At 54.8% G+C, this 27,730-nt stretch overlaps 2 protein-coding genes and 1 non-coding gene across 3 annotated transcripts; 2 read left to right on the top strand and 1 right to left on the bottom strand.

Annotated features, from left to right (window-relative positions):
- Positions 1-1,294: 1,294 nt before the first annotated feature.
- Positions 1,295-16,452, bottom strand: PIAS4 (protein inhibitor of activated STAT 4). Its single transcript, XM_039565994.1, has 11 exons — positions 16,325-16,452; positions 12,935-13,367; positions 9,400-9,484; positions 8,221-8,262; positions 7,828-7,918; positions 7,397-7,525; positions 7,211-7,316; positions 4,668-4,741; positions 3,994-4,154; positions 2,180-2,310; positions 1,295-1,700 (listed from the first exon to the last, which is right to left on the bottom strand). Exons 1-11 carry the CDS (start codon positions 16,349-16,351, stop codon positions 1,495-1,497), a joined length of 1,485 nt encoding a protein of 494 aa, XP_039421928.1. The 5' UTR covers positions 16,352-16,452; the 3' UTR covers positions 1,295-1,494.
- Positions 16,453-18,883: 2,431 nt separating this feature from the next.
- On the top strand, positions 18,884-27,634 carry EEF2 (eukaryotic translation elongation factor 2). The gene is made up of 15 exons (XM_039565985.1): positions 18,884-18,989; positions 19,604-19,818; positions 20,551-20,732; positions 20,818-21,029; positions 21,724-21,902; positions 22,155-22,260; positions 22,535-22,648; positions 22,796-22,934; positions 23,576-23,771; positions 23,928-24,186; positions 24,446-24,553; positions 24,637-24,990; positions 25,839-26,021; positions 26,100-26,232; positions 26,964-27,634. Exons 1-15 carry the CDS (start codon positions 18,987-18,989, stop codon positions 27,155-27,157), a joined length of 2,577 nt encoding a protein of 858 aa, XP_039421919.1. The 5' UTR covers positions 18,884-18,986; the 3' UTR covers positions 27,158-27,634.
- Positions 22,318-22,386, top strand: LOC120411462. Its single transcript, XR_005603765.1, has one exon. It is a non-coding gene; the product is annotated as a small nucleolar RNA SNORD37 (small nucleolar RNA).
- Positions 27,635-27,730: the final 96 nt, after the last annotated feature.

The following is a 27,730-nucleotide window of genomic DNA, read 5'->3' as shown; positions in this document are numbered from 1 at the left end:
GAAGGAAGGATGGAGGGTTTGGGGTCTGGCAGTGCCCAGCAACACCAAGACCCTCGGGGGTCTCAGCCCAGCACTGGGCACAGGGCCATCCCCCCTGCTCCTCACCCACCCAGGGGCAGGGCCAGCTCCCTCCGGGGCCATCCCAGCTCCAGGGAGAAAAGCCAGCGAGGTCCAGGGCAATCCAGAGCCGGGAGGAGCCAGTGGGAACAGCAGAGCTGCTGCAAAGGCCGGGACAGAAACTCTCCAAGACAAAGTCAAAAAGGTGACGCTTCGCAAACTCAAAAGCAACAACGTTTTGCCACCAAAGAGCACAGGAGGAGCTTTGGCTCTGGGGCCAAAGGCTGGGACAGAGAAGTGGAGGGGCCGGAGCGGCGGCAGCGCCCGGGCCCTGCCCTCGCACCCGCCCGGGACGGGCTCGGGACTCAAAGAAACCTGAATTGGAGTTACCGAGGTAGTTGGCTAAAAACTGAGATTCCCCCACCTGGCATCTTCTGGAAGGACCCCCCTGCCCTGCTCCTGCTCACATGCCAGGTGTGCCCAGGCGCGGGGGTGGCCTGCAGGACACTGTCCCCACCCCCAGGCCTGGGGGTGGCCTGCAGGTCACAGCCGCCGCCTCCAGAACCAACCTCAACGAAAAGGGAATGCGCAGCCCTTGTCAGTCTTCAAAAACACCAAAGTTATTGCACTTCAAAAATACAACAGATTTGTGGTTCGAGCCCCCCCCTCCCACCCCCTGCCCCCCCATGGCTTCTGCTCAACTAAAACGAGTCACTACTGCACAAATCTCTACATTTCCCTTGGGATTAGGTTAAAATTCCAAACGTGTCTCTTTACATGAGGTGCAGAGCTGCTGGAGCTCCGAGCTAGAACAGTGCGCTTCCAACCGGACATCTCACCCCTGGCACCCCATGCCCCCATCCCCACCCCTACAAACCCCCCCTCTATCCTTGCTGGGTTATAGAACCCCCCCAGACCCCTCCCCGCTCCCCCCTCCCGCCCCGCCCCGGACTCACACGTCCAGCAAAACCTTTAGATTAATTAAGGAATGGTTAATTAACAAGAGGATCAAACTGCACACGCCTTTGGAGATGCAGGGGTGGGTGTCCTGGAGGTGTGCAGGGGAGCTCCCCCGATCCCGGGATCCAGGTGAGGGAGGATCCTGCCTGGCTTAAGACACTTTCCTTACTTCAGGCTCCAGTTCAGGGTCAGGCTCTGAGTGGGGTCGTTTTCCAACCAAGAAGCAGCTCAATGGTTTTTGTTTTGTTTGTTTTTGTTTGTTTGTGTTGTTTTTTTGTTTTTTTGTTTTTTTTTTTTGTTTGGGTTTTTTTTTTCTTTTTTCTCTCTCGTTTTAATGAGTAATTTGGAATAGGAAAGTCACAGGAGATGAGGGAGGGAGGGAGATGAGGTGGGAGAGGACGTTCTCCCCCTCCTCCAGTTTAATAAGCACCAGAGTATTCAAGTCTGTCCGTTGGGAATTCCGAGCCATGGCTGCAGTCAGCAGGCAGAGACTAAACCTTTTTCGTAAGAGCAGCGTCGTTTGGGCTGGGGTCCCTCATCGTCATCATCCTCCTCCTCGTCCTCCTCCTCATCCTCCTCCGAGGATGAGCTGTCCAGTGTTAAATCCACAACGTCCGCCGTGGCTTTGCCGTTGTCGCCGTTGCCGTTGGGAGCGGCCAGCAGCCCGTTCACATCCGAGGAGCCTGCGACAGGAGGGGGGCAAAGCACGGAGTGAAACCCCTCGTGTCCAGCTCAGGGGATGATCCAATGCTCCTGACTGGTCAGCAGGGACAAGGGAAGGCTCCAGGGAGAGCTCAGAGCCCCTTGCAGGGCCTAAAGGGGCTCCAGGAGAGCTGCAGAGGGACTGGGGACAGGGGATGGAGGGACAGGACACAGGGAATGGCTTCCCAGTGCCAGAGGGAATACTGGGGAGAAATTCCTCCCTGTGAGGGTGGGCAGGCCCTGGCACAGCGTGCCCAGAGCAGCTGTGGCTGCCCCTGGATCCCTGGCAGTGCCCAAGGCCAGGTTGGATGAGGTTTGGAGCAGCCTGGGACAGTGGGAGGTGTTCCATGGCAGGAGTGGGACTGGAGGATGACCCTGCAGGTCCCTTCCAACCCAAACCACTCTGGAATTCTGTGATTTCCCCCAGGGGTTTCCAGCCTCTCTCCCCAGGGAGACTCACCTAGAACCAGGATTGGACACTGAGGGCTGCAGCTCCGCTCCTTCTCAGCTCGGATGGGGCACCAGGAGCCATCCACCAGGTACTCAATCTCGTCTGCATCTTCACATTCTGTCAGGATCTTGGACAGGAGCCTGCAGGGGGGACAGGAGGAGCTGTCACACCCCTGGCAATCAGCAGGGTGTGTGCAGTGACCCTGCATTTAAAAGCAATCTGGTGCTGGCTCCCGAGCTCAGAGCCCTCGGAGTCATGGACTTTATTCCCCATAAAACCAGAGCAGGTTCTGACAGTGCAGATCCATCCCAGCCCTTCCTGTCCATGCACCCAAACCATGAACTACCAGCTTAATTAGGTGCAATTAAAGACAGCTTTGCCTCTTCACCCAGTTTCCCAGGCACTGCTTCCAGGCTGCTGCCGCATCCCAGGGCTGCTGCAGGGACATTCCCAGGGACATTCCCAGCGAGGCTTTAGCAAAGGGTGCGATATCCTTTGGCATCGGGAAGTCAGCCACCCAACAAGCAGCACTTCCCTTCCTTCCCAGTTTTATTTCCCAAATCCCCACAGTAGCCACCAGAACAACATACGGAGCCTCCTGCAACAGGAAAACCATGAAAATACACCTGGAATGAGGCCCTGATTCCAGAGAAACTGGGGACTTGCTTTATTCCCTGTGTCCCACCGTTTGCCTGGGATGTTTATTTGGAAATGCTGCTCTGCCAGGCCTCACTCCCTCCTGGACATGAGCATTTTCCTCCAGGAGGAAGGAGAACTCCTAGTGGAAAGTCTTCCAAGCTCAGGAAGACTTTGTGGCACCCCAGTGGGAGAGTTTCAGCTTCCCCAGCTCCTGTAGGAATTGTTTCCACAGCCAATCCCATCACCCAGCACAGCAACCACCAAGCTGCAGCTCCCAAAAAGCTGACGAGGCCCTGAGGATCCCAGACCTGACCAACCACCTCCCTCCTTGCTCAGGAGCCTCCGGCTCTTTCTTGACTCCAGTTGAGTGCCAGCTTCCCTCTCTCACTTCCAGGGAATCTGGAAAGGACCCTCACCCAACAGAATGGCACCAAACCCCAGCCCTGAGCAGGGACAGAAGTCTGCTGAGCCTTCCCCAGTGACATCCTGCTCCTCCTCACGCAGGACACGGGCACTGCCAATCCGTGGGGGTTCCACAATCCAACCCCTCGCAGCTTCCCCTTCATCCCTCCCCTGTTAGAGATCTCCAAGGAACTGGATTTTCCTGTTGGGGTTGGCCAGGGGACAAAGCAAACAGGTTATCTGTGCTGAGGCTGCTCCAGGCTGCCTGGAAAGCCACAGCTCCTGGATCTACCCAGGGCCCACAAAGGCAGCGACGCTCCAGGAACCCTTGGCGAGTCTGGGAACAGACTGGTCTGTGCACTTCCCTGTGCCAGGGGAGCTGGAGGCACCCCAAACATCGCTCCAAACTCTCCCTGCTCTTGAGGGAACCTGCAGTAGAGGCCAATCACACAGCCACGAAGGTAGAGATCATTTTCCAGCAGGCAGGAACCACATGTGTTGTTCCACCAGTCCTTGGCCAGCACCACGAGGATGTCAGTGGTCCCAGTCCACAAAAGGCTCCCAGCATTTGGGGGCAACAAAGCTGCTGCCAAACCCACCCCAAAAGTGCTGCACAAGCCTGTTCCCTCCCAGCCCATTCCCACTTGCTCTAACACAGCAAAGCACTGAAAACAGAATATTGTGCACCAGCAGAATAAACTTTCAGGAGTTCCAAGGTGAACTTCAACCAAGAGGCGGATGCTGTACCCAGTGGGGAAGGGGCACAGAGGTGCAAAACTCACCCATCAATGATGAGCTGGTCGTAGGGGGCAGGTTTGTCACACACAGGGCACATCCATGTGGGCTTTTTCTCATTCATCTGTAGGTAGAAGACGGCATCAAAGCACTGCAGGTGTGCGCAGGTCTCGGCCCGGCACGGCACAGACAGGCGCATCTTCACCAGCTGTGGGACCAGAGAGCAGAGCATCAGCCAGGACACCTGGCAAGGAACCCCCACATCCCCTCGGAAGGAAAAACATTTGTGAGTTTGCAGAGCTGGTCTGGGAGCACAGTTTGGGTTCTTGACAAAACCAGACTAAAACAGAGCTGGAGCCCCTCGGCTCTGGAGCAAACTGGGAGAGCTGCGGGGGTTCAGCCCTTCCAGTGCCTGAAGGGGCTCCAGGAGAGCTGGAGAGGGATTTGGGACAAGGGATGGAGGGACAGAACACAGGGAATGGCTTCCCACTGCTAGAGGGAATATTGGGAAGGAATTGTTCCCTGTGAGGGTGGGGAGGCCGTGGCACAGGGTGCCCAGAGAAGCTGTGGCTGCCCCTGGATCCCTGGAAGTGCCCAAGGCCAGGTTGCAGCAGCCTGGGACAGTGGAAGGTGTCCCTTGCCCATGGCAAGGGGTGGCACTGGATGGTTTCAAGCTCCCTTCCAACCCAAACTCTGATTCCATGACCCTGCAGGGCCTCACCGGACAGATGAGCGACACTCGGACACCTGTGGTGGCGATTTCACTGTCTGGGTCCAGGCGTAGCTTCTCTTTCACTGCAGGGAGAGCAGAGGGCACAACATTTAACAAAACTCAGCCCTTGGCAGCAAGGTGCAGCACAGGGGGAGCAGCTCACCCCAGCCCTGGGCTGTGTACAGATCATTTTCCCTGCCAGGGAGGCAATGAGCACATGGATTCAGCTCCAGCCTAGGCATGGTGGGGTTTATTCCCTCCTCAGCTCAGTGGCAGTTGAATGGGGGGAAATGTCTCCCCCTGACATTTCCAGTTCACAGCAAGTCCCCCCACAAGTGAGCAAACAGTCACACTAGGAGGGAAAACACATCCCATCCTTTTTCCACCAGGTTATCAAGCCTCCTCTCAGCACTGCTGGGCTGTCACCATTCGGCTTCTATGCTGGCCAGCTCCTTTATTCCAGCAGAACATTCCACAGGAACCACAAGCAGGCCCAGAGGTACCCAGGCAGACAGCTCAGAGCAAGGCAGCCATGCACAACCAGGCACAGCAGCCATCCAGCACAGATCTGGGAAGAATGAGATGTTAGGAAAGGAGGAATCCTGCCCCCGCCGCTGCAGCCTGAAGGGGAACCCAGAGGAGCAGCAGGGAAATCAAAGAAAGCAGCACATGGGCAGGTCCCACGTGGGCAGGTCCCACACCAAGGTGCAAAAATCAACAAAACGAGCTTTGAACTGCTCCCCAACTCCTGAGAAGGAGCTGCTGCTCCCACTGCTGTCTGCCACTGCCTCTGACACTTCCATCACCATTTTTCTTTGGAGCAAGTCAACCATTTCTTTTGACCTTTTCAGATCATAACAAAATGTCCCCAGACAATGAGGCTACATGCAGCTCTGCAACACCCAGCTTTAATTAGAGAGGGACTTCTCAGATGTGAAATTCCCAGGAGATTACAAGATTTGGGCTTGTTTTCCTCACATTAGGAGCCTTTTCATCCAAGCTTAATTTTTTATGAAGTTCTTTGTAAGAGCCTTCTCTGTGCATCAATTACTGGGAGACATGGGAAGGAGAATTTTGTAGGATCTCCCGATGAGGACTGAGCTGTTTTGGATCCAAAGCCATAATCTGTTCTCAGACCATGTTCCTGTATTAAATTCTACAGAATTTTATGCAGAAGATGAGTCAGCAGTGAGATGTGACCGAAGCCAAAGGGCAGCTTCAGGGACAGGGAATTATTTGCAGAGCAGAGCAGAGCTAGAAAAGCAAAGTTTAGGAGCTCCTCAGGTTGGCCAGTTCTGGATATCCAAGCAACTTCCCAGCAGAAAAACACAAAGGAGCTGAAATAAGACATAGCTCTTATTTGGTTTTATTTAAAGTCACCAAATACAGCTGATGTCTGCCCCGAAATCCAGGTGTCTGAAGGCTGGATACACCTGGAATCATCACCTTCCTCATGAACTACAATCTACCCTCAGGAGTGACAGGCTGAGAAAGTTCAGCCTGGAGAAGAGAAGGTTGAGTGGAGACCTCACAGCGGCATTCCAGTACCTGAAGGGGCTGCAGGGATGCTGGGAAGGGGCTCTTCATCAGGAATTGCAGTGACAGGACAAGGGGGAATGGCTCGAAGAGGGGAAATTTAGGTCAGATGTCAGGAAGAAATCCCTCCCTGGGAGGGTGGGCAGGCCCTGGCACAGGGTGCCCAGAGCAGCTGGGGCTGCCCCTGGATCCCTGGCAGTGCCCAAGGCCAGGCTGGACATTGGGGCTTGGAGCAGCCTGGGACAGTGGGAGGTGTCCCTGCCATGGCAGGGGTGGCGCTGGATGGGCTTTGAGGTCCTTCCAACTCAAACCATTCTGAGATTCCCTGATTGTTTCTTATCCTTGGGAAGAGTTTTCCAGGATCTGGACAGTTTTAAAGACCATCAGGATCCACAAGGCCAGTTCTCCCACACAGACCTAAGCAGTGAGAAGGTTTTGTCCACCAACTTGAAAAACTGGGAATCTTCCACACTCATGAGCTCCAGGTCAGATTCCACCTCAGAAAGGTAATTACCCCTCATTTCCAGTAATGTTTTACATGTGCCTCATACCAGGATGATTTACCTGAGTGGTTTGGGATAAGCATCTGTGGGGACCATCTCTTCTCTGAAGCTCTCAAGACATATCAAAGTGCTGCTGGTGACATCCCACTGCCAGCCCCAAGGATCCCCAGGGACTGGGGCAGCAGGACATTGTCACCAGGATCCCTTGCTCCAGAAATCTCCTTTGGAAATCACGAGGGTCAGTGCTGCTCATACTGACTTGGGTGAAGGCATGAAGCCCTTCCAGTCACGACACCGGCACGACACGACCGGAGACAAATCCTAAATCCAACTACAGAGCTGCTGCAGAGCCACCAGAACCACGGGTTTGGGGTGACCTCCCACGACTCACACACAGCTCAGCAAGTCTGTTCAGATAAAAAGCGGGATTTATACAAGTGGAGGAAAGCAGAGGTGTAAATGGTGGTGGCTGTTCCCCAGCAGGTGCAGACAGGCCCTTCCTGAGCCACTCACCCAGCGCTTTGCAGAGCTCCGGGTGTTTGATCCCGATGGTTTTCAACCTCTGCAGCAGCTCTGCCGAGGTCATCTGCCGCACCAGGTACAGCCCCACCGAGTAGCTCTGGAGAGAGAGAAGGGAGAGGATGAGCAGGCTGCTCTGCAGGGCTGTCTGGGAGCTCTGGGCATTCCCTGGGCTCTCACCTTGCCGTAGTTGCCCCAGGTGACCGTGATGCGGTTGGTGGCTGCTGACAGGTACATGAGGTGGGTGAGGTTGATGGGCCGGCAGGGCCTCTTGGGTTCCACCCCGGGTTTGTTTGATGGGTAGTAGCCCTAAAGCAGCAAGGTTAAATACAGAGATTTATTTTTTACTCAAGGTACATCTATTGATCAGCTCCACTGAATTCCACTCGGCCCCAGGTCTCAAGGATAGGGGGAGAAGCAGCTGAATACAGTTGGAGCTCAAAGTAAACAGGATCGAGTTTTTATACAGAACAGTTCATTAACAACATGGCCAATCCATCAGAAAATTAGCTTTAAACTCAGCAGTGCACTTCTATACCCCTGGCATTCATCAGGAAAGCAATTTCCTCCCAAATTCCCCAAATTTTCCTCCCCAATCCCCCAGTCCTTACTGGCACGGAGCAGTAGCTGTGGTTCACCTTCACGGCGATGTTGGGAGGGTACTGATCCTCCTGAGGGGAACTGGTGTCTGTGTAGCAGATTCTGGGGGGAAACAACACATCCCATAATATCCCCACACTCTGCACATCCCCAGCTCCCACAGGCCCCATCCCAATCCCAATCCATGCTCCCTCAGCAGAGCCCAGCCAGGTGTGACTCTGCTGTTTCTGCTCGAGGTTCAAAAGGAGAGTTTAAGATGCTTCTGTGAGGCCCAGGAACAAACAGTTCACTGGAAATTCTCTCTGGAGCCATGAAATCCGTGTTGAAACTTGCTGGGTTTTGCTGGAACATTCCCTCCTCCCCTGCTCTGCCCCTGATGTTCAATGAACCCAGCCCAGACCTACCTTAGCACCACCTGAACCGATTTCACACCAGGTTGCAAGTCCCTGGTAAATTAAAGAACAGAAACTTCAAATTAATTATGTAAAAAACCCAAACCCTACCCCAAAAAAAATCACCCAAACCAGCTGCCAGACTCAAGGACTTCAGTTGTTCCTGATTTTTTTTAATAGACTTCTAAAAAATTACCACCCAGAACTTTATTTAAATTGTACAATTCCCCCTGCAAATGTCAGTGGTCCTGTAATTATTATTTTTTTCCTGATGCACCAACCTACAGCTTTTCTCTGGATTTTTAAAACTGTTCAGGTGCCTTCTGGTGATTTGTGAGAATTTATAAAAACTGGGTTTTAAGGTCAGGTTTACCTGACGGTGTTCAAGACTCTCAGTGTTTAATTATTCAGCTAAAGCTGTTCATGCAAACCAAGGGACTGAGCATTAAGGCACCACTGTGAATATTGCAACCTTCAGCAGGGCTATTCCTGACAGGATTCTAACTGCAATCAGGAAAGAAATGGAAGACAGACCAAGGGTATTTTACTAGGAGGCAAAATAACCAAGATATTCTTTCTCCAGCTCTTTATTTTATCATAAAGAGAAATATTTCAAGGTTTTATGTTGAATTTTGGGAGGAATTCTTCTGCATGAAGGGAGCAGGTCAGCCAAGAGGAAACCTCCCTGCCTGCACTGCCACCTCTGAGGAGAGCCTTTGTTTGACTCAAAAGTTGCATCTGACAGAGGTCAGGGTAAATCCTAATCCAAGATGTTTCTTTAGGCAGCTCCTACAGCACCCTCCCCACCAAGGAAGTTTCCTTTCAGATGCAAACAGCTTCACACTCTGCCTTTTGAACCTGGGATGCAAAGGAAAGGCTGCAGACATTCACAACACCAGCTCAGCAGAGAATTTAGGTCATTGATGATTTCATCCCGCTTTTCCTGCCCAAATGCACCATTCCAGAGGGAGATTAGAGCAGCACAAGTGAAACTTAAGGAGCTGGATGGGTGAATTTGTAGCTCCCACTCCCCCCCAAAGCTCTTTGCTTTACATGGGAAGCAGCCTGGTGTCCTCAAACAAATCCTGTTTCCTTGCAGAGAACAAAAGCTTCCACAGGGAGGGAACACAGAGGAATTATGGAATTATGCAGCTGTATTTTCTTGAACTGTTAATACCCAGTGAGAAGTACCTGGAATTTCTGATGAGCTCCACTTGTCTTGGTGTTAATGCAAAAATGCACGGACTTTCCTGAAGCTTCTCATTATTCTGTGGAACTGAGCAGGGAAGAAAAGAGTGTCCATCAAAGTGATAACACCAGCTCTGAGCACAAGGTGATTGTCATGCTCTGTTTATCTCCAAGTCTTGTTTTCTCCCACAGCCCTGTGCCAGAATTGCAGTTTTCACCTGTTTTGGCAATTCTGCTTTGATTAGAGCTTTGCTCATTAATTGCTCACTGCTCAGTACAACCAGCACAGGCTTTGAGTTTGATTTTTCTCTTTTTTCATTATTTTCCTCCCCCCAAATAATTCAAGAGCCATCAGTTCACCACATCAGTGGTGTCACAGTGTGACCACATCCTCAAGAAGCCCAAGAGGAGACCTGAGCCTGATACAAAAGCATGAAACCACCAGACTGAGCAGGCGGGTTCTGGAAAAGAAAGAAAACAACCCCAGCAACAAAAAAGATTAGCTCAGATAATAAAAAAGCAGCACAAAAAGCAGCTGGAAGAGACAAAACATGACTTCCAACCCCCTGACCTTGAGGGTGGGACAGCAGCTCACCCTCAGAGAGGCTTAACTGGAACCCAGCATTAACTGTGGCCTTTTGCACACTGATAATTTTAACATCAAGTGCATTTAATATGGTGAAAATGAAGCCTGAGATGTGGGAAACTTCTGTTACAACCTTTACTTCAACTCAAACATGTTTTATTTCCAGTTTTGTGTCTCCAAGCAAAGTTCAGACGCTGAGCTGGTGCAAGTCACGGGAGGAACACAAAGAGGAAGTGCTAAAACAGCTTTTTTTTAATTGTTTAGCAAGAATTGTGTGTTTTGCTTTGCATCACTTCCATTGCAAGGTTATTCAAAGCCAACAGAATTTCAGAAGTAGGAAAGTGCACTTTTGTATGAAAAAGAGGAGATAAAGGAAAGATGAAACCTCAGCAGCTCTTGGAAGACCTGGTGACAACCTGAGTCACTCCAGGTGCTTCCCTTTGGTCCCTTTTCTGCTTTAAAAATGCAAACGGAGCTTGCAAAAATAAATTTTAAAAGTAATAATTAAGATATCTTTATGGAACTTTTGTTTAATTCCAGTTTCCATCCAAATATCTCCTGGCCAAAACAACCAGCAGAAAATAAAGCATTTTATGAGGTATTTTCAGAAAGTGATGATTGAGAAGGACAATAACAAAAAGTACTTTTAATGTTTCTGATTAAGAACCTGCCCATAAACTGTGTCCTGCTGATTGTTCAGCCACACAAAGACAAAGCAAACCGGATTAGGAAAAGTGAGAAGCTGCTCATGGTTTATTTTGCATTTATATCAGCTCTCTCTTCCTTTATAAAAAATATAAACTGCTGCTGGAAAAGAAGCCCAAAATCTGAGAAGGAACCTCAGGGTACCTGATCAGGGGTTCAGCTGTTACTGAGCAGCCAGGGAAAACAGGTATTAAACTCCATCCTTAAATTCCCTCCAACTGGGTGTGCACTGCCCAAATCTGGGATTGCAGCTGGCCCACAATGGACCCAATTTATCTGTTTTTAACTGGAGCACCTTTAGCTGAGGCAGGAATAACAGTTATTTGAGAATTCCCCAGGGACTCTGCTGCCCTGCAGCCCAAAGGAGGCAGCACCCACCTCACCTTTGATCCCAAGGCAATCATCTCCAAGAGGCAGGAGAGCCTTTTCATTAAGGAATGTGCTTCCAGCTGAAGCCTGGAACACATAATTTAAACCTCCCCTACTTCCAACCATGGCCACATGCTTAAAATATCCCTTTTGTAGCCCAGGGAAAGGGGTTTCTAACTGGATCTGGGGTTTTAAATCAGGCAGTGGCACATTTTGAGTTTGCCAGGAGCTCAGTAGCAAAGGGGAGCAGCTGAGACACACAGGGCTGAGATAACCCCAATTTTGGGGAGCCACAAAGGCTTCTTCGTTCCCATCAGTGTCCCAGAAGGAATTAGAGTTGCAGGACACCAGGCTGGGGAAATAAAAGAAGGGTCTGGAAGAGTCGTTGGGTTCTGGGGGCTGGCTGGGACCACGAGACCGGAACATCTGCTGGTGCCCAGCTCCTGCTGGCTCCACAGAAACCACTCTCACCAGAAGGGAAAACCAGCCAGGAACGCTCCAGGGACCAGGCTGGCCCAGGGGAGGTGTCACCTGCCAGGGGGAGAGGCTGCATTTAATGAGCCCTCAGCTCTGAGCTGATGTAGGGGAGGTTTAATGTCAACTTGGAACAAAATCTGGTAACCACGGTGAGCATGTCCAGGCTCTCCTGTCCCTGGATGCTTCCACCTCTTGGAAATGCATTTTCCTTCAAAATCCCATGTTGGAATTGCTGACTAACACACATTTAACACTGAACAAACCCATTCCCCAAACAATTATAATGTTTTCACTTGGCTCTGTCACCACTCAGCTGTTTTGTCACAGCATTAACGCCTTCAAATGAAGAAGGAATTATATAAAATCTGACTAATTAGTCCTTTTTCTTTTTGTTTCTGCACAATCAAATCTTTATCTATTTTTCTCCTCCAAGCCATAACAAATATTTTTTCAGCAAAGCCAGACCAGCTCAAGTTGTAGAATCATTTAGTAGAGAATTCTGACATTACCACATTAATTTATGAGACACTCAGCAGAACACAACTTCTCCTCTGACACACTGAATTTGCTACCAGAACGTTCTATTTAACAGCAGTTAACAATACTCTTTGTTTCTCCAAACTAAAATAATGAAAAATCAGTCTCCACACCCCAGGGAAAAAGCTCTTCTTCCACTTTTACTGGTTACCCCTCAAAATACACAGCACCACACACAAATAACTGTGACAAACACCAAAAAATAGTCAAAAATACAGTTTGCCACCCTCCTTCACCCATAGGATGCTTCAGGTCAGGGATTTTTAGTGCTGAAAACCAGCATTAGTGTAGAATATGGCACCATATTCCACAGGAGCCAAACAAGGTGGGATTCCAAGTTACATCCCAAAGTGACCTCATTCCAGGTCTGAGGAAAGAGAGGAAATCACAGGAGCACAGGATGGTTTGGGTTAGAATGCACCTGAAGGATCATCCCATTCCATGCCACAGGCAGGGACACCTCCCACTGTCCCAGGCTGCTCCAACCTGGCCTTGGACACTGCCAGGCATCCAGGGGCAGCCACAGCTGCTCTGGGCACCCTGTGCCAGGGCCTGCCCACCCTCACAGGGAGGAATTCCTTCCCAATATCCCATCTAAATCTCTCCTCTTTCAGTTTACAACCATTCCCCCCTTCCCAGCACTCTCCCTCAGTGTGAAAAGCCTCTCTCCCTCTTTTATCAGCTGCCTTTAAGCACCAGCAAGCCCAGAGATAAATATTCCCCTGTAAATTTCAAGCATGAGAGGAGAGAGATGGAGGAGAGGAGGGATCTCACCACCACATCCATCAGCCTTTCCTGCCACGTGATTTAAGAGCTCCTTGAAAACACAGGTTTTTCACCACCACCACCACACTCCCAACTCACCTAACTCTGTCGGCTTCAACAGCTCGTCCAGGGTGGTATAAAAGGGCAGCTTCACCAGGCGAACCTCGGGCTTGGCCACTTTGGGGGGCAACCTGCCCAGTCCGTTCAGGTATTTGCCATAGAGGGCAGGATAGTCAATGTTGGTGGTGGGCAGAGTCCGAGCCACGGCGCTGCCGCGGTCGTAGGACGAGTGCAGGGGCAGGGCCTCCGCCCGGTGCTGCGGCGGCGGCGGCGGCTGCGCCACGTCCGAGCCCTTCTTGTTGTAGCGGGTCTCGTAGAGCTCCTTGATCTTCTTGAACACCTCAGGGCTGCAGTCAAACTGGACCAGCTGCAAAGCTCGGGTCACTAGTTCGTGTTTTAGTCCGCTTTTACTCCTGCCAACAAAACCCAGCAACATCTGAAGATCTGAGACTCGGAAACTCATCACCATGTTCTAGGGGATAAAAAATTAAAAGATGTTCTCATAGTTATAAAAGGCAAAGGTTCAGTTCTCACTTTATAACTAGAAGGCAAGATATTAAAAATTCCCCCTCAAAGAAAGACCCCAAATCTGTTCAGACCCACTCCTGTCACCTGATTTGGTTCCCATCTCCTGTTTGAGCAACACAAACACAGAGATCACCCACTGAAATATCACCTGAAGTACAGAACCACCAGGACAGTCATCAAATGACTCAAAAATCCCTTTGATAGATGCCAAGCATCCTCAAAACAGCTCAGCAGGAAGCAGGAGTGACCTCAGAGGAGATCTAAACCAAGAGGCCTCACTTGTGAAAGAGCACATTAACTCCTTCACCAGCCTGAGGCATCCAAACCTCCCAGGGAAACACGGAAAACTTCATCCCAAATGGTGACAGTGCAAGGCAGAGGAAGAAAATCACTACAAGCTGAGTGAGGCTGAGGGGAACTGGGGCCACCAGCTCTGTATTTCAGGGCACCTGAATGGGAAAACCCCTCCAGAATCCTCCCTACAGCCACGGGATCTTTAAAGAAATCACATATTTTACAGTATGGAAGGATATTCAGATTAGTACAGAGAACAATGTGTTCCCAGGAGAACAATGCCAAGCACTTCCCTGTGATCCCAGCCGGGAGCTGCCTTGGTGTCACACTGGAATTATCAATTTCAGTGCTTGATAAGCAGCAAAGCCCATCTCAGTCTTGTGTCACACTGGAATTATCAATTTCAGTGCTTGATAAGCAGCAAAGCCCATCTCAGTCTTCCAAAATCCCCTCTCTGTAGCAATTCAGGCCTGTAACTGTCAGCAAATTCAAAGGCCAGAAGACAACTTCCCATCAGAAACCAAGAAACCTTCCTGCTAAACGCACAGCTCCAGCCTGCCCAGGCTGGCATTTCAGTTCCCTAAACACCAAACAGCCTTAAAATTGCAAAAAACGAGCGTATAAAGTAAATGGGTTTGAAAATTCAAGTTGTCCTGGAAATAAACTTGATAGATATCCACACATATTCACTCCATATCCTTCCTGGTTTGTGGGGAATATGGGAATTCAAGAAGAAACCTCACTAAAAAAAAAAATCCAGCAGCAAAGACCCAGCAGATCTCTCCTCCCCAACCTCTACCCCACTCCTGAATTAAATAATGATTAAAAAGAAAGCACAAAAGACAGGTTTCTGTGGAATCTAACGATCTGATCATTTCCTGGAATGAAACAGCTAGAGACTATAACTTTTTTTTTTAATTAAGAAAGCCACAAGTGTTTCCAGAAACATTTCACAGCCACTTTTGGATGTGTGGGAATTCGATGAGAGAGAAAATGCCATTTGATTTTCTCCTTTTCCCTTACATATGTCATTTAATCTGGAAACCCAAAAGCTGTTATGTCACTGTCTGTAGTTAGAACTTCTGGGAGTCGTGATGTGTCCCAAAATATCTCTGATGAGGGGAAAAAAAGGACTGATGACTAAAGAGGAGAGAAAAGATGTTTAATTGCCAGAAAGTCAGGATTTCAGAGCTCTGGATTCCTGGTGCTGCTCCACCAGACACCACCTGTGAAATCCTGGATAAATCTACTTTGTGCCTCAGTTTTCTTCAATTGAAAAATAGAATCAGGATCATTAAGGTTGGAAAAGATCTCCAAGATCATCAAGTCTGATCAAATCCCACCAGGATCATTAAACTGTGTTAGGAAATGGAGAGTGTGTTGTTCTCCCCGCGGGATTTGAGGATGAAAGGTGTATTTGGAAAGATAAATTTATCAAGACACAGCAGCAGGAGGTACCAGGGCATCCCAGGAGCACAAGAGACAGGAATTCCTCCTGTAGGAATCGCTCCTAGAGCACCTCACCCAGGACTCTTGGAGTTGGAGCCAAGAGTTTCCATTTTGGAGGAATTAAGGCCCAGCAGGATGAGGAGATTTGAGCAGCAACACAACAAACCCCAGACAAAGCAAACGTGCCACCGAGGGCTCGACCTGCCCCCTGCGAGCAGGGAGAGCACATGGATTGCTGAGACTCCCGACACTCCTGGGTGTTCCTCCCCCGAGGAAGCCTCGTGTGGGACAGCTCACATCCCACCAAAAACCTGCGAGGCGACCACAACGCCTAGGAAGCACTCCAGAATCCCAGGAGCAGGGGGAGGGCAGAGCCCCCCACCCCGAGCCTCTCCCGATGGGATTCCTGCGGCCGTCCAGCCGCATCCCTGCTGAGGAGCTGATCCTGCAGCCGGGGAACGCTTCCCAGGGAACACTTCCTTGGGAACACTTCCCAGGGAACGCTCCCCGGCCGCTGCCGTTGCTCCTTAACCGCCCTCAGCACCGGCTGCCCCGGGGGGCACCGGCCGCTCCCCGGCGCTGTCCCAGCTCCCACAGAACCGGGATCCCGAGGGAAACGGGAAAACCCCCGGCGCCTGAAGCGAGGCAAAAACCGCCTTGGAAACACAACTCCAAGCATGGATTTGCTTCACCCCATCCCAGAGGAGCCTCAGGGGCCGCCCCAGCCCCGGGCACTGCCCGTCCCAGCGCCTCCCCCGACCCCCGCCCGCCGGACAGCTCCGCACGGAGCGGCCCCACCGCCGAACCGGGCAGCAGGACCCGGGGCGGGCCCGGCCGGGGCGGGGGGCGCGGGGGCAGCACCAGCCATCCTTAATCCCGGGAATTACCGGGGGAGGCCCGGGCCGGGGGCAGACCCGAGGAGGGCGGGCGGCACCGCGGCTCGGCCCGGCCCAGCCCGGTTCGGCTCCGGTAGATCCGGCGGGGGCTGCGGGCCTGAGGCCGGGGCGGGGCAGCCCCTGAGGTGAAAAGGAGAGGGGGCGGCCCCGGAGCGCCGCCCCCGCGGTTCGCAGCGCCGCCTCCCGCCGTCCCCCCCCTCGCCAGGAGCCGCCCGGTGCCGGCCGGGCCCCGCGGGCGGGGCGGCGGCGCCGCTTCCCTCACCTTCGCCTCCACCAGCTCCGCCGCCATCTTGGGCCTCCAGCGTCCACCGCGCCGGGCGCCGCCGCCGGGTCACGTGACGCCCCCGCGCTGAGGGGCGGGGCCGCGCCGCGAGCGCCGCCCAACCCGCGCGCGCGCTCCTCGCTGCCCGGCCACGCCCCCGAGCCACGCCCCGCCAGGCCACGCCCTCCCGGCAGTCTTAAAGGGGCCGCGCTCCGTAAACCGGGGACGCACCGGGGGGACACCGGGGGCAGCGGGGATGGGAGCGGCGGGGGCGGGGGCGGGGACGGAGGCGGCCCCGCAGGCACTACGGGAGGGGGGAGCGGGTGGGCAGGCGGTGGGTGCTGCCCCCAAGATGGCGGCAGGTGGGTGCCCCGGGGCAGGGCAGGGTCGGTGGAGCCCGGTGGGCTCGGCCCGAGGCTCCGCCGCCGTCCCGGAGTCCTGCGGGCCGTCCCTCTTGAGGAGGGAAGCGCTGGGGGTGTCCTGGAGGAGGCTGCGGGCTCTGAGAGGGGAGGGATGGGGCTGGGGAAAGGTCCTGGTGTCCCGGTTCCCGCGGGAAGGGGGGGCTGGGGAAAGGTCCCGGTGTCCCGGTTCCCGCGGGAAGGGGGGGCTGGGGAAAGGTCCCGGTGCCCCGGTTCCCGCGGGAAGGGGGGGCTGGGGAAAGGTCCCGGTGCCCCGGTTCCCGCGGGAAGGTTGGGCTGGGGAAGGGAATCTCCTGGCCAAAATCGGCTCCGTGGCAGCAACATCCCAGAGAACCCCCAGCCGTCCCGCCCCAGTCAGCGTTTGTGCCCCCTTCTGCAAATTAACCCATTGCTTATTAAAAATACCTTTTATATAATAATAATGATAATAACAATATGTATAATGATAGATATAGATAATATATTGCAGCCTGCAGCTTCCTCCTGATGGGCAGCTCCGATCTCTGCTCTCTGGGAGCAGGGACAGGGCCCAGGGAATGGCTGGAGCTGTGTCAGGGGAATTTGGGATGGAGATCAGGGAAAGGTTCTTCCCCCAGAGGCTGCTGGGCACTGCCCAGGCTCCCCATGGAATGGGCACATTCCCAACCCTGCCAGAGCTCCAGGAGTGTTGGGACAACGCTCTGGGACAGGGTGGGATTGTTGGGGTGTTGGTGCAGGGCCAGGGTTTGGACTCGATGATCTTCAGGGGTAACTCCAGTGTTTGGGGTGGAACGCTGCACTGGGAGAGGTTTTCCAGCACTTTCCTTGCCATCAACCCCACATACTAATTAAACGAAAAGGCAATTAACAGTTTCTCAGGAAGACCAGGATGTTAATCAGGTTTCCCAGCTTTCCCTTCCAGGCTGGCAAAAGCCAGGGTTGGTGCTAAAAATCCTGGATTGCTATGGAAACCCCAAAGGCCGATAATTCATCCTGTCACGGTGGGAGAGCCGGGGCCAAATCCGTCCTGGGTGTAGCTCCATCGCTGTCCTGTCTGTCCCTGCCTGACACAGGCAGGCTGGGAATTTGGGAGCTGCTGGTGAGGCGGTCTGGGGACCGTGTCTTGGATTTAGGCTGAATTTGGGTTGTTCAGCCTGGAGCAGTTTTGGGGTGACTTATTTGTGGGCCTGAAGGGGCTGACAAGAAATATGGAGAGAGGCTTGGGACACAGGACGGAGGGACAGGACACAGGGAATGGCTTCCCAGTGCCAGAGGGCAGGGCTGGATGGGATATTGGGCAGGAATTGTTCCCTGGGAGGGTGGGCAGGCCCTGGCACAGGGTGCCCAGAGCAGCTGGGGCTGCCCCTGGATCCCTGGCAGTGCCCAAGGCCAGGCTGGACACTGGGGCTGGGAACAGCCTGGGACAGTGGGAAGTGCCCCTGCCTGGCAGGGTGGCACTGGATGTTCCTTCACGTCCCTTCCCACCCAGAGCATTCCATGACTCCATGATTTTTGTGAGCTTTAACGCCGACGAGGGCGCACGGCGACGGCTCGGAGCCCGAGCCCTGCGGCTCCGTGACAGCCCCTGCCCGGCGGGGGGGTCAGGCCGGTGCCGGTCCCGCGGGTCCCCCCGTTCGGTCCCGGTGCCTCCGCGCTCCTCCCCGCCCGCAGGGGGCGCTGCAGCACCGGTACCCCCGGTGCGCGCGGAGCGTGCGCAGTGCGGGCACCCTGCGGGACCGGGGCGGGGCGGGCCGGACCCACCGGTGCCCGGGACCGGTGCCTGCCACCGACGCTGACACCGGGCTCAGCCCTACGGCCTTCTCCCGGTGGCCGAGCCCTCGTGCTCGCCTGCCGCTCGGTGACACCGGCGGCGGGGCTCTCACCGCTCCGAGGGCGGCCTCACCGACCCCGGTGCCCCGGGCCGGTTCCCACACCGGCAGCGGGACGGGCGGACGTTCCCCTGGCTGTAGCCCGGTCGCTGTTCCCCCGGTGTCGCCCCGCTGTAGTCCCGGTGCGGCCGCGGTGACACGCACGTGGTCGGCGAGGCGGAACAGCCTCCCGACCATAGAGTCCGCCGGATAGAGCGGCGCGGCCGCGCACGCGCTCGGCGCAGGCCCTGCCCCCGGCGGTGCCGCCCTATAAGAGGGCACCGGCTGACGTCAGCGCTCTCTTCCGCCCGCTCTGCGCTCGCCAGCGAGACAGGGCCGAGCCACCGCCATTGCCGCGACCCCCCCGCCCCGCAGCATCCGCCGCCATCCGCCACCATGGTGAGCTCCTGCTGGCCGCCGCCGCTCCCGGGGGGATGAGCGGCCGTCGCGCTTCCTGTATCGCCGGGGATGGCGGTTCCGCGAGCGCTGCGGATCCCACGGCGGCGGCTGCGGCCTGTGCTGCCGGGCTGGGCCGCGGCTGCGGGGAGAGGGTGGGGCGGCGGGAGGGGGCCGGCCCGGGCGGCCGTGTCACCCCCGGCGCCGGCAGGAGCCGCCGGTGTCGGTGCCGGGGCTGCCGCTGCCCCGCGGGGCGCTGGAGCGGTCGCGCTGATGTGGCAGCGCGGTGGTGGCGCCGGGGACGGGGCGCTGCGGTGCCGGTCGTGCCTTATGTAACGCTGCGGTCTGGGCTGTCACTGTCACCGGCACCTGCCCGGGCTCGGTTTTGGGGACGTTTTGCGCCCAGCACCCGCTGACACCGCGGCTTGGGGGACACTGGGGCAGGGAGGGGTTGGTGCCGCAGCCCCGCTGCGGTGCCTTTGCTGCGGGCTGTGTTGTCACCCAGGCAAAGTTGGTGTCACCGTGACCATGGCAGATATTTATGGGAGATTGGGATTCTTTGGAATTGCCAGAGCTGTTTCCGTACACACTGAGTCCCCCTCATCTCCTCCCTCAAGGTGAACTTCACAGTAGACCAGATACGGGCCATCATGGACAAAAAGGCCAACATCAGGAACATGTCCGTGATCGCCCACGTGGACCACGGCAAATCCACGCTGACGGATTCCCTGGTGTGCAAGGCCGGCATCATTGCCTCGGCACGCGCCGGGGAGACCCGGTTCACCGACACCCGCAAGGACGAGCAGGAACGGTGCATCACCATCAAATCCACGTGAGTGCCCTCCCTTCAGGCTCCTGGTGTTCCCTGAGCTGAGCTTTGGGGAGTTTGACTCATCCAGGAGGTGGAAGAAGATGCTGTAGGGCTCTGCTCTAGTCCAGAAGCTCATCTCGTGCTCCTGAGGGTCTTGAATGATGCACCAAGTGTTGGTTGGCTTCTGCTCAGCCACTGAGCAATTCCTTGGTGGGCACTGGGGAAGCAGCAGCTTCCCCCTCCCAGTTGAGCACCAGGATTGTTGGATATCCTGTGGATGTGGTGTGGAGACTCTTGGGAGCATCTCTGGGGATGTATCTGGTGGCTGTGAGGATCCTGAGGGTCCTGAAAAGGGGTGGAGAACATAGATGGGGTTAGTAGAAAAACCCTAAATCCTTCATTTGGGAATGGAGCCCTCTTTGGGTGCTTGAGAACTGCAGAGAGTTGGAGGAGGTTGGGATGCTGGAGGATGTCATGGTTTAGGAAGGGCAGATTGTAGCCTGTGCTTCTGTTATCTCCCACATTGGTCTCCCACGAGTACACTTCAGGAAATCCTGGAGCCCAGCATTTAGGTGGGAAAAGATCTCCAAGGTCATCGACTCCAACCTGTTACCAGTCACCACCTTGTGAACCAGAGCAGAGCACTGGGTGCCACATCCAGTGGTGGCAGCTGTTTGTGTGGGGCAGAATGTTTCTGAGCTTTAGGGAGGATTAACCCAGATCATAATTCTAATAGTTCCTTCTGTATTTCAGAGCTATTTCTCTGTTTTATGAACTCTCTGAGAACGACTTGGCCTTCATCAAGCAGAGCAAGGATGGTTCTGGTTTCTTGATCAACCTCATTGACTCCCCTGGGCATGTGGACTTCTCCTCAGAGGTCACTGCAGCTCTGCGGGTCACTGACGGTGCCCTGGTCGTTGTGGACTGTGTCTCTGGTAAGGTTTTCTGCAGCTGGAGCAGTTTTGGGGGAATTTGGAGAGGAGCATAACTAATTCCCCACTAATTCCCTGTGTTTGGCAGGCGTGTGCGTGCAGACAGAGACTGTGCTGCGTCAGGCCATCGCCGAGAGGATCAAGCCCGTGCTGATGATGAACAAGATGGACCGGGCGCTGCTGGAGCTGCAGCTGGAGCCAGAAGAGCTGTACCAGACCTTCCAGCGCATCGTGGAGAACGTCAACGTCATCATCTCCACCTACGGAGAGGGAGAAAGCGGCCCCATGGGCAACATCATGGTGAGGGGTGGCTCTGAGCGCTGGGCTTGGAATGAGCCACCGTGGTGAGAGGGAGCAGTTCCCTCCTCAGTGATCATTCCTTATCCCAGGCGGAGAAGTGAAGGGGGAAGCTCAAAGGTGCCTGAACTCCCTGGGCTTGGGGCTCTCGCTGGCTCCCCTCCCAAAGCTCTTGTTCAAGGCCTGAGCAAATAAAGGCTGGGATTGTTGCCCAGAGCAGCTGTGGCTGCCCAATCCCTGGAAGTGTCCAAGGCCAGGTTGGACGGGGCTTGGATCAACCTGGGATAGTGGAAGGGGGTGGAATGAGATGGGCTTTAAGGTCCCTTCCCACCTGCTCTGCTCCTGCTGGGTTCCTGGGAAGGGAGCAGGGCTGTGGGCACAGGTTCTGAGAAGAAGCTTTTGCTGTATCCTTGCATGCTGGAGGTGTCCATGCCTTCCCGATCCTCCTGGGAAGGATGGGAATCCTGCCTGCATGTGGATCTAAGCTGTTGGAGCACACACCTGGTGGGAGTGGAGGAAAACCAGCCCAGTTCTGTGGTGCAAAGCTAAAATGGTGCCTGTCCCGGACCTCAGAGGTGGTCAGTGGGACAGAACTGCTTGAGAGTCCCAGTGTCCAAGACTCTTTGTACTGGAGTGTTTTTGGGATGGAGTGGACTCAGAGCTGTTCCCCTGACCCAGCTCTGCTGTTCCTTCTCAGATTGACCCGGTGCTCGGGACCGTGGGCTTCGGCTCGGGCCTGCACGGCTGGGCCTTCACCCTGAAGCAGTTTGCTGAGATGTACGTGGCAAAGTTTGCTGCCAAGGGAGATGCCCAGCTCAGCCCAGCTGAGCGTGCCAAGAAAGTTGAGGACATGATGAAGAAGCTGTGGGGAGACAGGTGAGGAGGGAATGGTGGTGACTGGAATTCCAGATCAGCTCTGCATGGCTGCAGCCTGACACTGCAGAGGGTGGGTGAAGGGGGAGGGTGTGGTTGTGCCTGATTTAACAGGAGTTAAGAACATTTTGGTGAGTGCTGGAAACGTGGATGAGGGGGAAGGCAAGGAATGCCTCTTCCTGAGCAGGCAGAGCAAGCCATGTGTCTGTAGCTGACCTAAGCATGGGCAGTTGTCTGATTTCCTTCTCTCTGCAGATACTTTGACCCTGCTACCGGCAAGTTCAGCAAATCTGCCACCAGCCCTGATGGAAAGAAACTGCCCAGGACCTTCTGCCAGCTCATCCTTGACCCCATCTTCAAGGTGAGTTCCTCAGGGTTCCTCCCTGGCCGGCGCCTCCCGCTCTCCGCATCCGTTCCGTGCGTGATGATGGAAAATTTCTTCACTTTGACCTGACTTGTTTGATTGAAGAAATTCAGCTGTCTGACACATCTGGGTACCCTGGGACAGATGGGCTGTGTCTGCTGGAGGGAGGCTGGGCGCTGAGGAGGAACAGGAATTCTCTGCAGGCGCAGCGGTGCCGCTGCAGATCCAAACCGGGTCACGGCAGCGCTGCCAACGGCTGCTCTTGTTGCAGGTTTTCGATGCAATCATGAACTTCAAGAAGGAAGAGGCGGCTAAATTGATTGAGAAACTGGACATCAAGCTGGACAGTGAGGACAAGGACAAGGAGGGCAAACCCCTGCTGAAGGTGAGGCTGGTCTGAGTCCTTTGGGGAGCAGCTGAGCAGTTGTGCTGCTCCAGTTGTGTCACCATCAACCCACTTGGGAGGTGGGGAAGGACGGGGAGGTGAATCCCCGCTGTGAACACTCTGACTGGGTCCTGCTGCTCTGCCCAGGCCGTGATGAGGCGGTGGCTGCCAGCTGGAGATGCCCTGCTGCAGATGATCACCATCCACCTGCCTTCCCCCGTCACAGCCCAGAAGTATCGCTGCGAGCTGCTCTACGAGGGCCCCCCTGACGATGAGGCTGCCATAGGTAGGATGAGTTGCTGCTTTGCAGCCAGGCCTCAGCTCCAGCAGACTTCTAACTGGCTTGTTGTCCACATGAATGACTCAGGAGTGTCTGGAATTCTTGAGTCTGTAGCTTTTATAGCATGGGCCAAACAGGTTTAGTGGCTCACAGCTCTGTTCTGGAGGACTGAACTGGCTGAGTAACCTGAGAGTAGCCAGAGGGTTCAGCTGAGCCTGGATTTATTGAAAACATCTCTTGGTGGTGTGATCTTCCATTGTATCACAGAACAGGTGGGGTTGGAAGGGAACTTGAGAGTCATCCAGCCCCATCCCCTGCCGTGGCAGGGGCACCTCCCACTGTCCCAGGCTGCTCCCAGCCCCAGTGTCCAGCCTGGCCTTGGGCACTGCCAGGGATCCAGGGGCAGCCCCAGCTGCTCTGAGCACCCTGTGCCAGGGCCTGCCCACCCTGCCAGGGAACAATTCCTTCCCAATCTCCCATCCATCCCTGCCCTCTGGCAGTGGGAAGGCATTCTCCATTTCTTCTTGTCTAGACAGAAGCCCTTGGGCTGGGACAGTGGGTGCAGGTCCCATGTGGGGGTTTTGGGGTTGGTGCCAGATACATCAGTAACTCTGGGCTAAGCTGGTGTCTCTCTCTTCCCCTCCCAGGCATTAAGAACTGTGACCCCAAAGGCCCCCTGATGATGTACATCTCCAAAATGGTGCCAACCTCCGACAAGGGACGTTTCTACGCTTTCGGCCGTGTCTTCTCTGGTCTCGTCTCAACTGGCTTGAAAGTCAGAATCATGGGACCAAACTACACACCTGGCAAGAAGGAGGATCTGTACCTGAAGCCAATTCAAAGGTATGTCCTGGCTGGGGTGTGCTTTGGGGTTGTGGTGCTGTCTTAGGACTTCTTTTGTGTCTGAGGCCTGTCAGTGTGCTTGGTTATGGGCTGCAAGTCTCTGCTGAGTGGGATCTGCTCCCCTTCCCAACCTCACTAACCCACCTTTCCCTTTAGGACCATTCTCATGATGGGCCGCTACGTGGAGCCCATCGAGGACGTGCCTTGTGGAAACATCGTGGGGCTGGTCGGCGTGGACCAGTTCCTTGTGAAGACTGGAACCATCACCACCTTCGAGCACGCCCACAACATGAGGGTCATGAAGTTCAGCGTCAGCCCCGTGGTGCGCGTGGCCGTGGAGGCCAAGAACCCGGCCGACCTGCCCAAGCTGGTGGAGGGGCTGAAGCGCCTGGCCAAGTCTGACCCCATGGTGCAGGTGAGTGGCCAGAATGGATCCAGGGGGACAAGTGCTGGGCCTGCTGCCTCCAGTCCTGGCAAAGCCTTGAGTTGAGTGTTGGTCCCAGCCCTGCCAAAGTGCTGCCTTGTACCACCCTGGGTTGGTGCTGTGACACCCCCAGATCAGTGGGAAGAGCATCTGGAAGGAGCTCTGTGGGTCAGACACAACACAGAGAGTTGCTGATGTTTCTGGCTGTGGCTCATTCCGAAGCCTCACCCGCTGTTCCTGGTGTTCCCAGTGCATCATTGAGGAGTCTGGGGAGCACATCATCGCTGGCGCCGGGGAGCTGCACCTGGAGATCTGCCTCAAGGACCTGGAGGAGGACCACGCCTGCATCCCCATTAAGGTAGAGAGGCTGAGTGGTCGCTGAGCTCGGCGTGGGGGTTTGGCTGGGGTTTGGTGCCTCACAGCCCCTCTCTGTCCCCGCAGAAATCGGATCCTGTGGTGTCCTACCGCGAGACGGTCAGCGAGGAGTCCAACGTGATGTGCCTTTCCAAGTCCCCCAACAAACACAACCGGCTGTACATGAAGGCCCGGCCCTTCCCCGATGGCCTGGCTGAGGACATCGACAAGGGCGAGGTGTCGGCCCGGCAGGAGCTGAAGCAGCGGGCGCGGTACCTGGCCGAGAAGTACGAGTGGGACGTCACCGAGGCCAGGAAAATCTGGTGCTTCGGGCCCGACGGCACCGGCCCCAACATCCTCACCGACATCACCAAGGGAGTGCAGTACCTCAACGAGATCAAGGACAGCGTGGTGGCCGGCTTCCAGTGGGCCACCAAGGAGGTGAGGACTGGGGTCTTGGTCTGGGTGGTGCCCGTGGCTCTGCTCATCCTCCTGTTCGTTTGGAAAAACGGTCACGCTGCAAAAAATTGGTAGTTCAGCATCTTGTAGGTTAAACAAAATTTGGTGGCAGCTGGAGTGAAGGTCTTGTAGCAGTTCAGGCACACTCAGCCTCAAAGGTTTCTCCCAGCATTGCAGAGAAACCCATCGTAGTACCATGAACTGAACTTTGTGGGTTTTGTGCTTCTCATGGAGCAAAATGCAGCATCTCTGAGGCAGGAACAGTCCAGGTGAAGAGCACAACTGGCATCAGAGGGAAAGGTGCTCTGAGAGTCTTGACAGAGATCTGGCCTTATGTAGCAATTATTTTTCAGGGTTAGACAGGAGAGGACTGCAGGATAAGATGACAGACTGGGAACAGCAACAGGAAGGATTAATTCTCCTGTGTACTACTTTCAGTCTGAAGGAGATTCCAAGCCAACAACTTCTTTGACATTACTGGGACAAAAAACCTGTTTTCCCTGGCCAAATATTTGGGTTTCAGCACCATCAATGGGTGTCAGCTCTTGTGGCTCGGACCTCAGAGCTGATCATGAGGGTGCTGCAGTGGTGGCCCAGAGGTGGGAGCTGGTGCTCCCCAGAACCCTTAGGTTGGGAAAGACTTCCAGAAGTCCAGCCTTTGTAGGTTTGAAGGTTCATCCCTCAGCAAGGAGGTGGAGTGGCCAAGCAGCTCCTTGGTGCTCTAGGAACCGCTTCCATGGAGCTCCTGTGAGCCCGGGGAGCAGCACCCCAGTGTGGGAATACTGCCTGCCCTGGGCTGGTGGTGTCTGACCCCCTCTGTGGCCTCGCAGGGGGTGCTGTGTGAGGAGAACATGCGCGCCGTGCGCTTCGACGTGCACGACGTGACCCTGCACGCCGACGCCATCCACCGTGGCGGTGGCCAGATCATCCCCACGGCCCGGCGCTGCCTCTACGCCTGCGTGCTCACCGCCCAGCCTCGCCTCATGGAGCCCATCTACCTGGTGGAGATCCAGGTGAGGAGCCCCTGCCAGCCCGCAGGGGTGGGGGGGACAGAGGTGGGTGTGCAGTCCTGACTCTTCTCCCTCCTGTAGTGCCCGGAGCAGGTGGTCGGAGGCATCTACGGGGTGCTCAACAGGAAGCGTGGCCACGTGTTTGAGGAGACCCAGGTGGCTGGGACCCCCATGTTCGTGGTCAAGGCCTACCTGCCTGTCAATGAGTCCTTCGGTGAGTCCTGGAGCCAGCCTGGGAGGGAGAAGGGAGAGCGTTGGGAAGGAGCTCAGGAGATCTTGAGTTCAGCTGTTCACCCGGCACCAAACCATGTCCCCACATCCTCATGGCTTTGAAATCCCTCCAGGGATGGGGACTCCAACACTGCCTCGGGCAGCTGTGCCAGGGCTTGGCCACCCTTCTGGAGAAGAAACTTTTCCTAATTTCCAGCCCTCCCCTGGGACAATTTATGGGTGTTTCCTCTGGTCCTCTCACTTGTTGCTTGGGAGAGGAGACCAAGGTTGCAGATTATTTTGCATGGGAGACTTTGCAAGGTCTTCCAGTTCCACGTCCTTCCATGGGCAGGGACACCTTCCACGATCCCTGGGTGGCCTTGGACACTTCCAGGGATCCAGGGCACCCTGTGCCAGGGCCTCGCCACCCTCCCAGCCAGCAATTCCTTCCCAATATCCCATCCAGCCCTGCCCTCTGGCACTGGGAGCCATTCCCTGTGTCCTGTCCCTCCGTGCCTTGTCCCAAGTCACTCTCCAGCTCTCTTGGAGCCCCTTTAGGCCCTGCAAGGGGCTCTAAGGTCTTCTGGAGCCTTTTTTCCATCCTCACCTCACACTGGTTGGAATCTCGGGAGGTTTTTGGGAGCTGCTTTGGGTTCCTCTGGTCTATCCATGGAAGTGACATCGAACTATGACCATTCCCATCCCACCTCACCTTTTCTCTTGTGTTCCTCCCAGGTTTCACAGCAGATTTGAGGTCCAACACGGGGGGCCAGGCTTTCCCCCAGTGCGTCTTCGACCACTGGCAGATCCTGCCCGGGGACCCCTTCGACAGCGCCAGCCGACCCTGCCAGGTGGTGGCCGAGACCCGCAAACGCAAAGGGCTGAAGGAAGGCATCCCTGCCCTCGACAACTTCCTGGACAAACTCTAATGAAACTCATGGAACTCTCTGGGAGAACAGGAAAAATTGAATTAATTAGCGTTATCACCCATGCGGAGAGGGTTAGACGCCCGTGACCACCATCTTGTTAATTAATGGGTTTCATAGCGATTTTGAGAACTTCAAATATGGAAAACAAATGACAAAAAAAAAAGAAAAAAAAAAAAAAGCCTTATAGGTTTCTGTGTTGCACATGACTCATCTTTGCCATTGTAACTAAAACATTTCCACTAGATCTGCCCAATTCTGTATTTATTTGACTTCAAAAAAAAAAAAAATACTGCTGCAGAATGGCCCAGAGTGGGGGTGGGGGGGAACAGGAGGATGAGGAAAACGGGAAGACAGAGAGCGAGAGAGACACAGAGGGGGTGAGGATGCCTTATCTGCAGCGTGACTGTCCGTCGTGCCCATCGCCGCCTGTATTAGTGCCACTGGAATTAATAAAAATTGGATAAATGGTGACGAAAAGCGACTTTTTTTTAGGGTGGTTTGAAGGACGAAGTTGGCGCCCTCTGGTGGGGGTGAGAGAGTGGCGCCAACAGCGCGCGCCACCCTTGGCCCCGC

Source organism: Corvus cornix, chromosome 28 (genome assembly GCF_000738735.6).
Source record: "Corvus cornix cornix isolate S_Up_H32 chromosome 28, ASM73873v5, whole genome shotgun sequence".
Taxonomy (NCBI): domain Eukaryota; kingdom Metazoa; phylum Chordata; class Aves; order Passeriformes; family Corvidae; genus Corvus; species Corvus cornix.
This window is presented reverse-complemented; position numbering and strand designations above follow the sequence as displayed.

Coding starts and splice junctions, on each gene's coding strand:
- EEF2 (XM_039565985.1), top strand. Junction 20,733..20,817: donor CGTTGTGGACTGTGTCTCTG/GTAAGGTTTTCT, acceptor TGTGTTTGGCAG/GCGTGTGCGTGCAGACAGAG. Junction 24,187..24,445: donor AGTCTGACCCCATGGTGCAG/GTGAGTGGCCAG, acceptor TGGTGTTCCCAG/TGCATCATTGAGGAGTCTGG.
- PIAS4 (XM_039565994.1), bottom strand. CDS start 16,351: ATGGCGGCGGAGCTGGTGGAGGCGAAG. Junction 7,526..7,827: donor ACAGCTACTGCTCCGTGCCA/GTAAGGACTGGG, acceptor TTGCTGCTTTAG/GGCTACTACCCATCAAACAA. Junction 4,742..7,210: donor GGAGCTCTGCAAAGCGCTGG/GTGAGTGGCTCA, acceptor CTCTCCCTGCAG/TGAAAGAGAAGCTACGCCTG.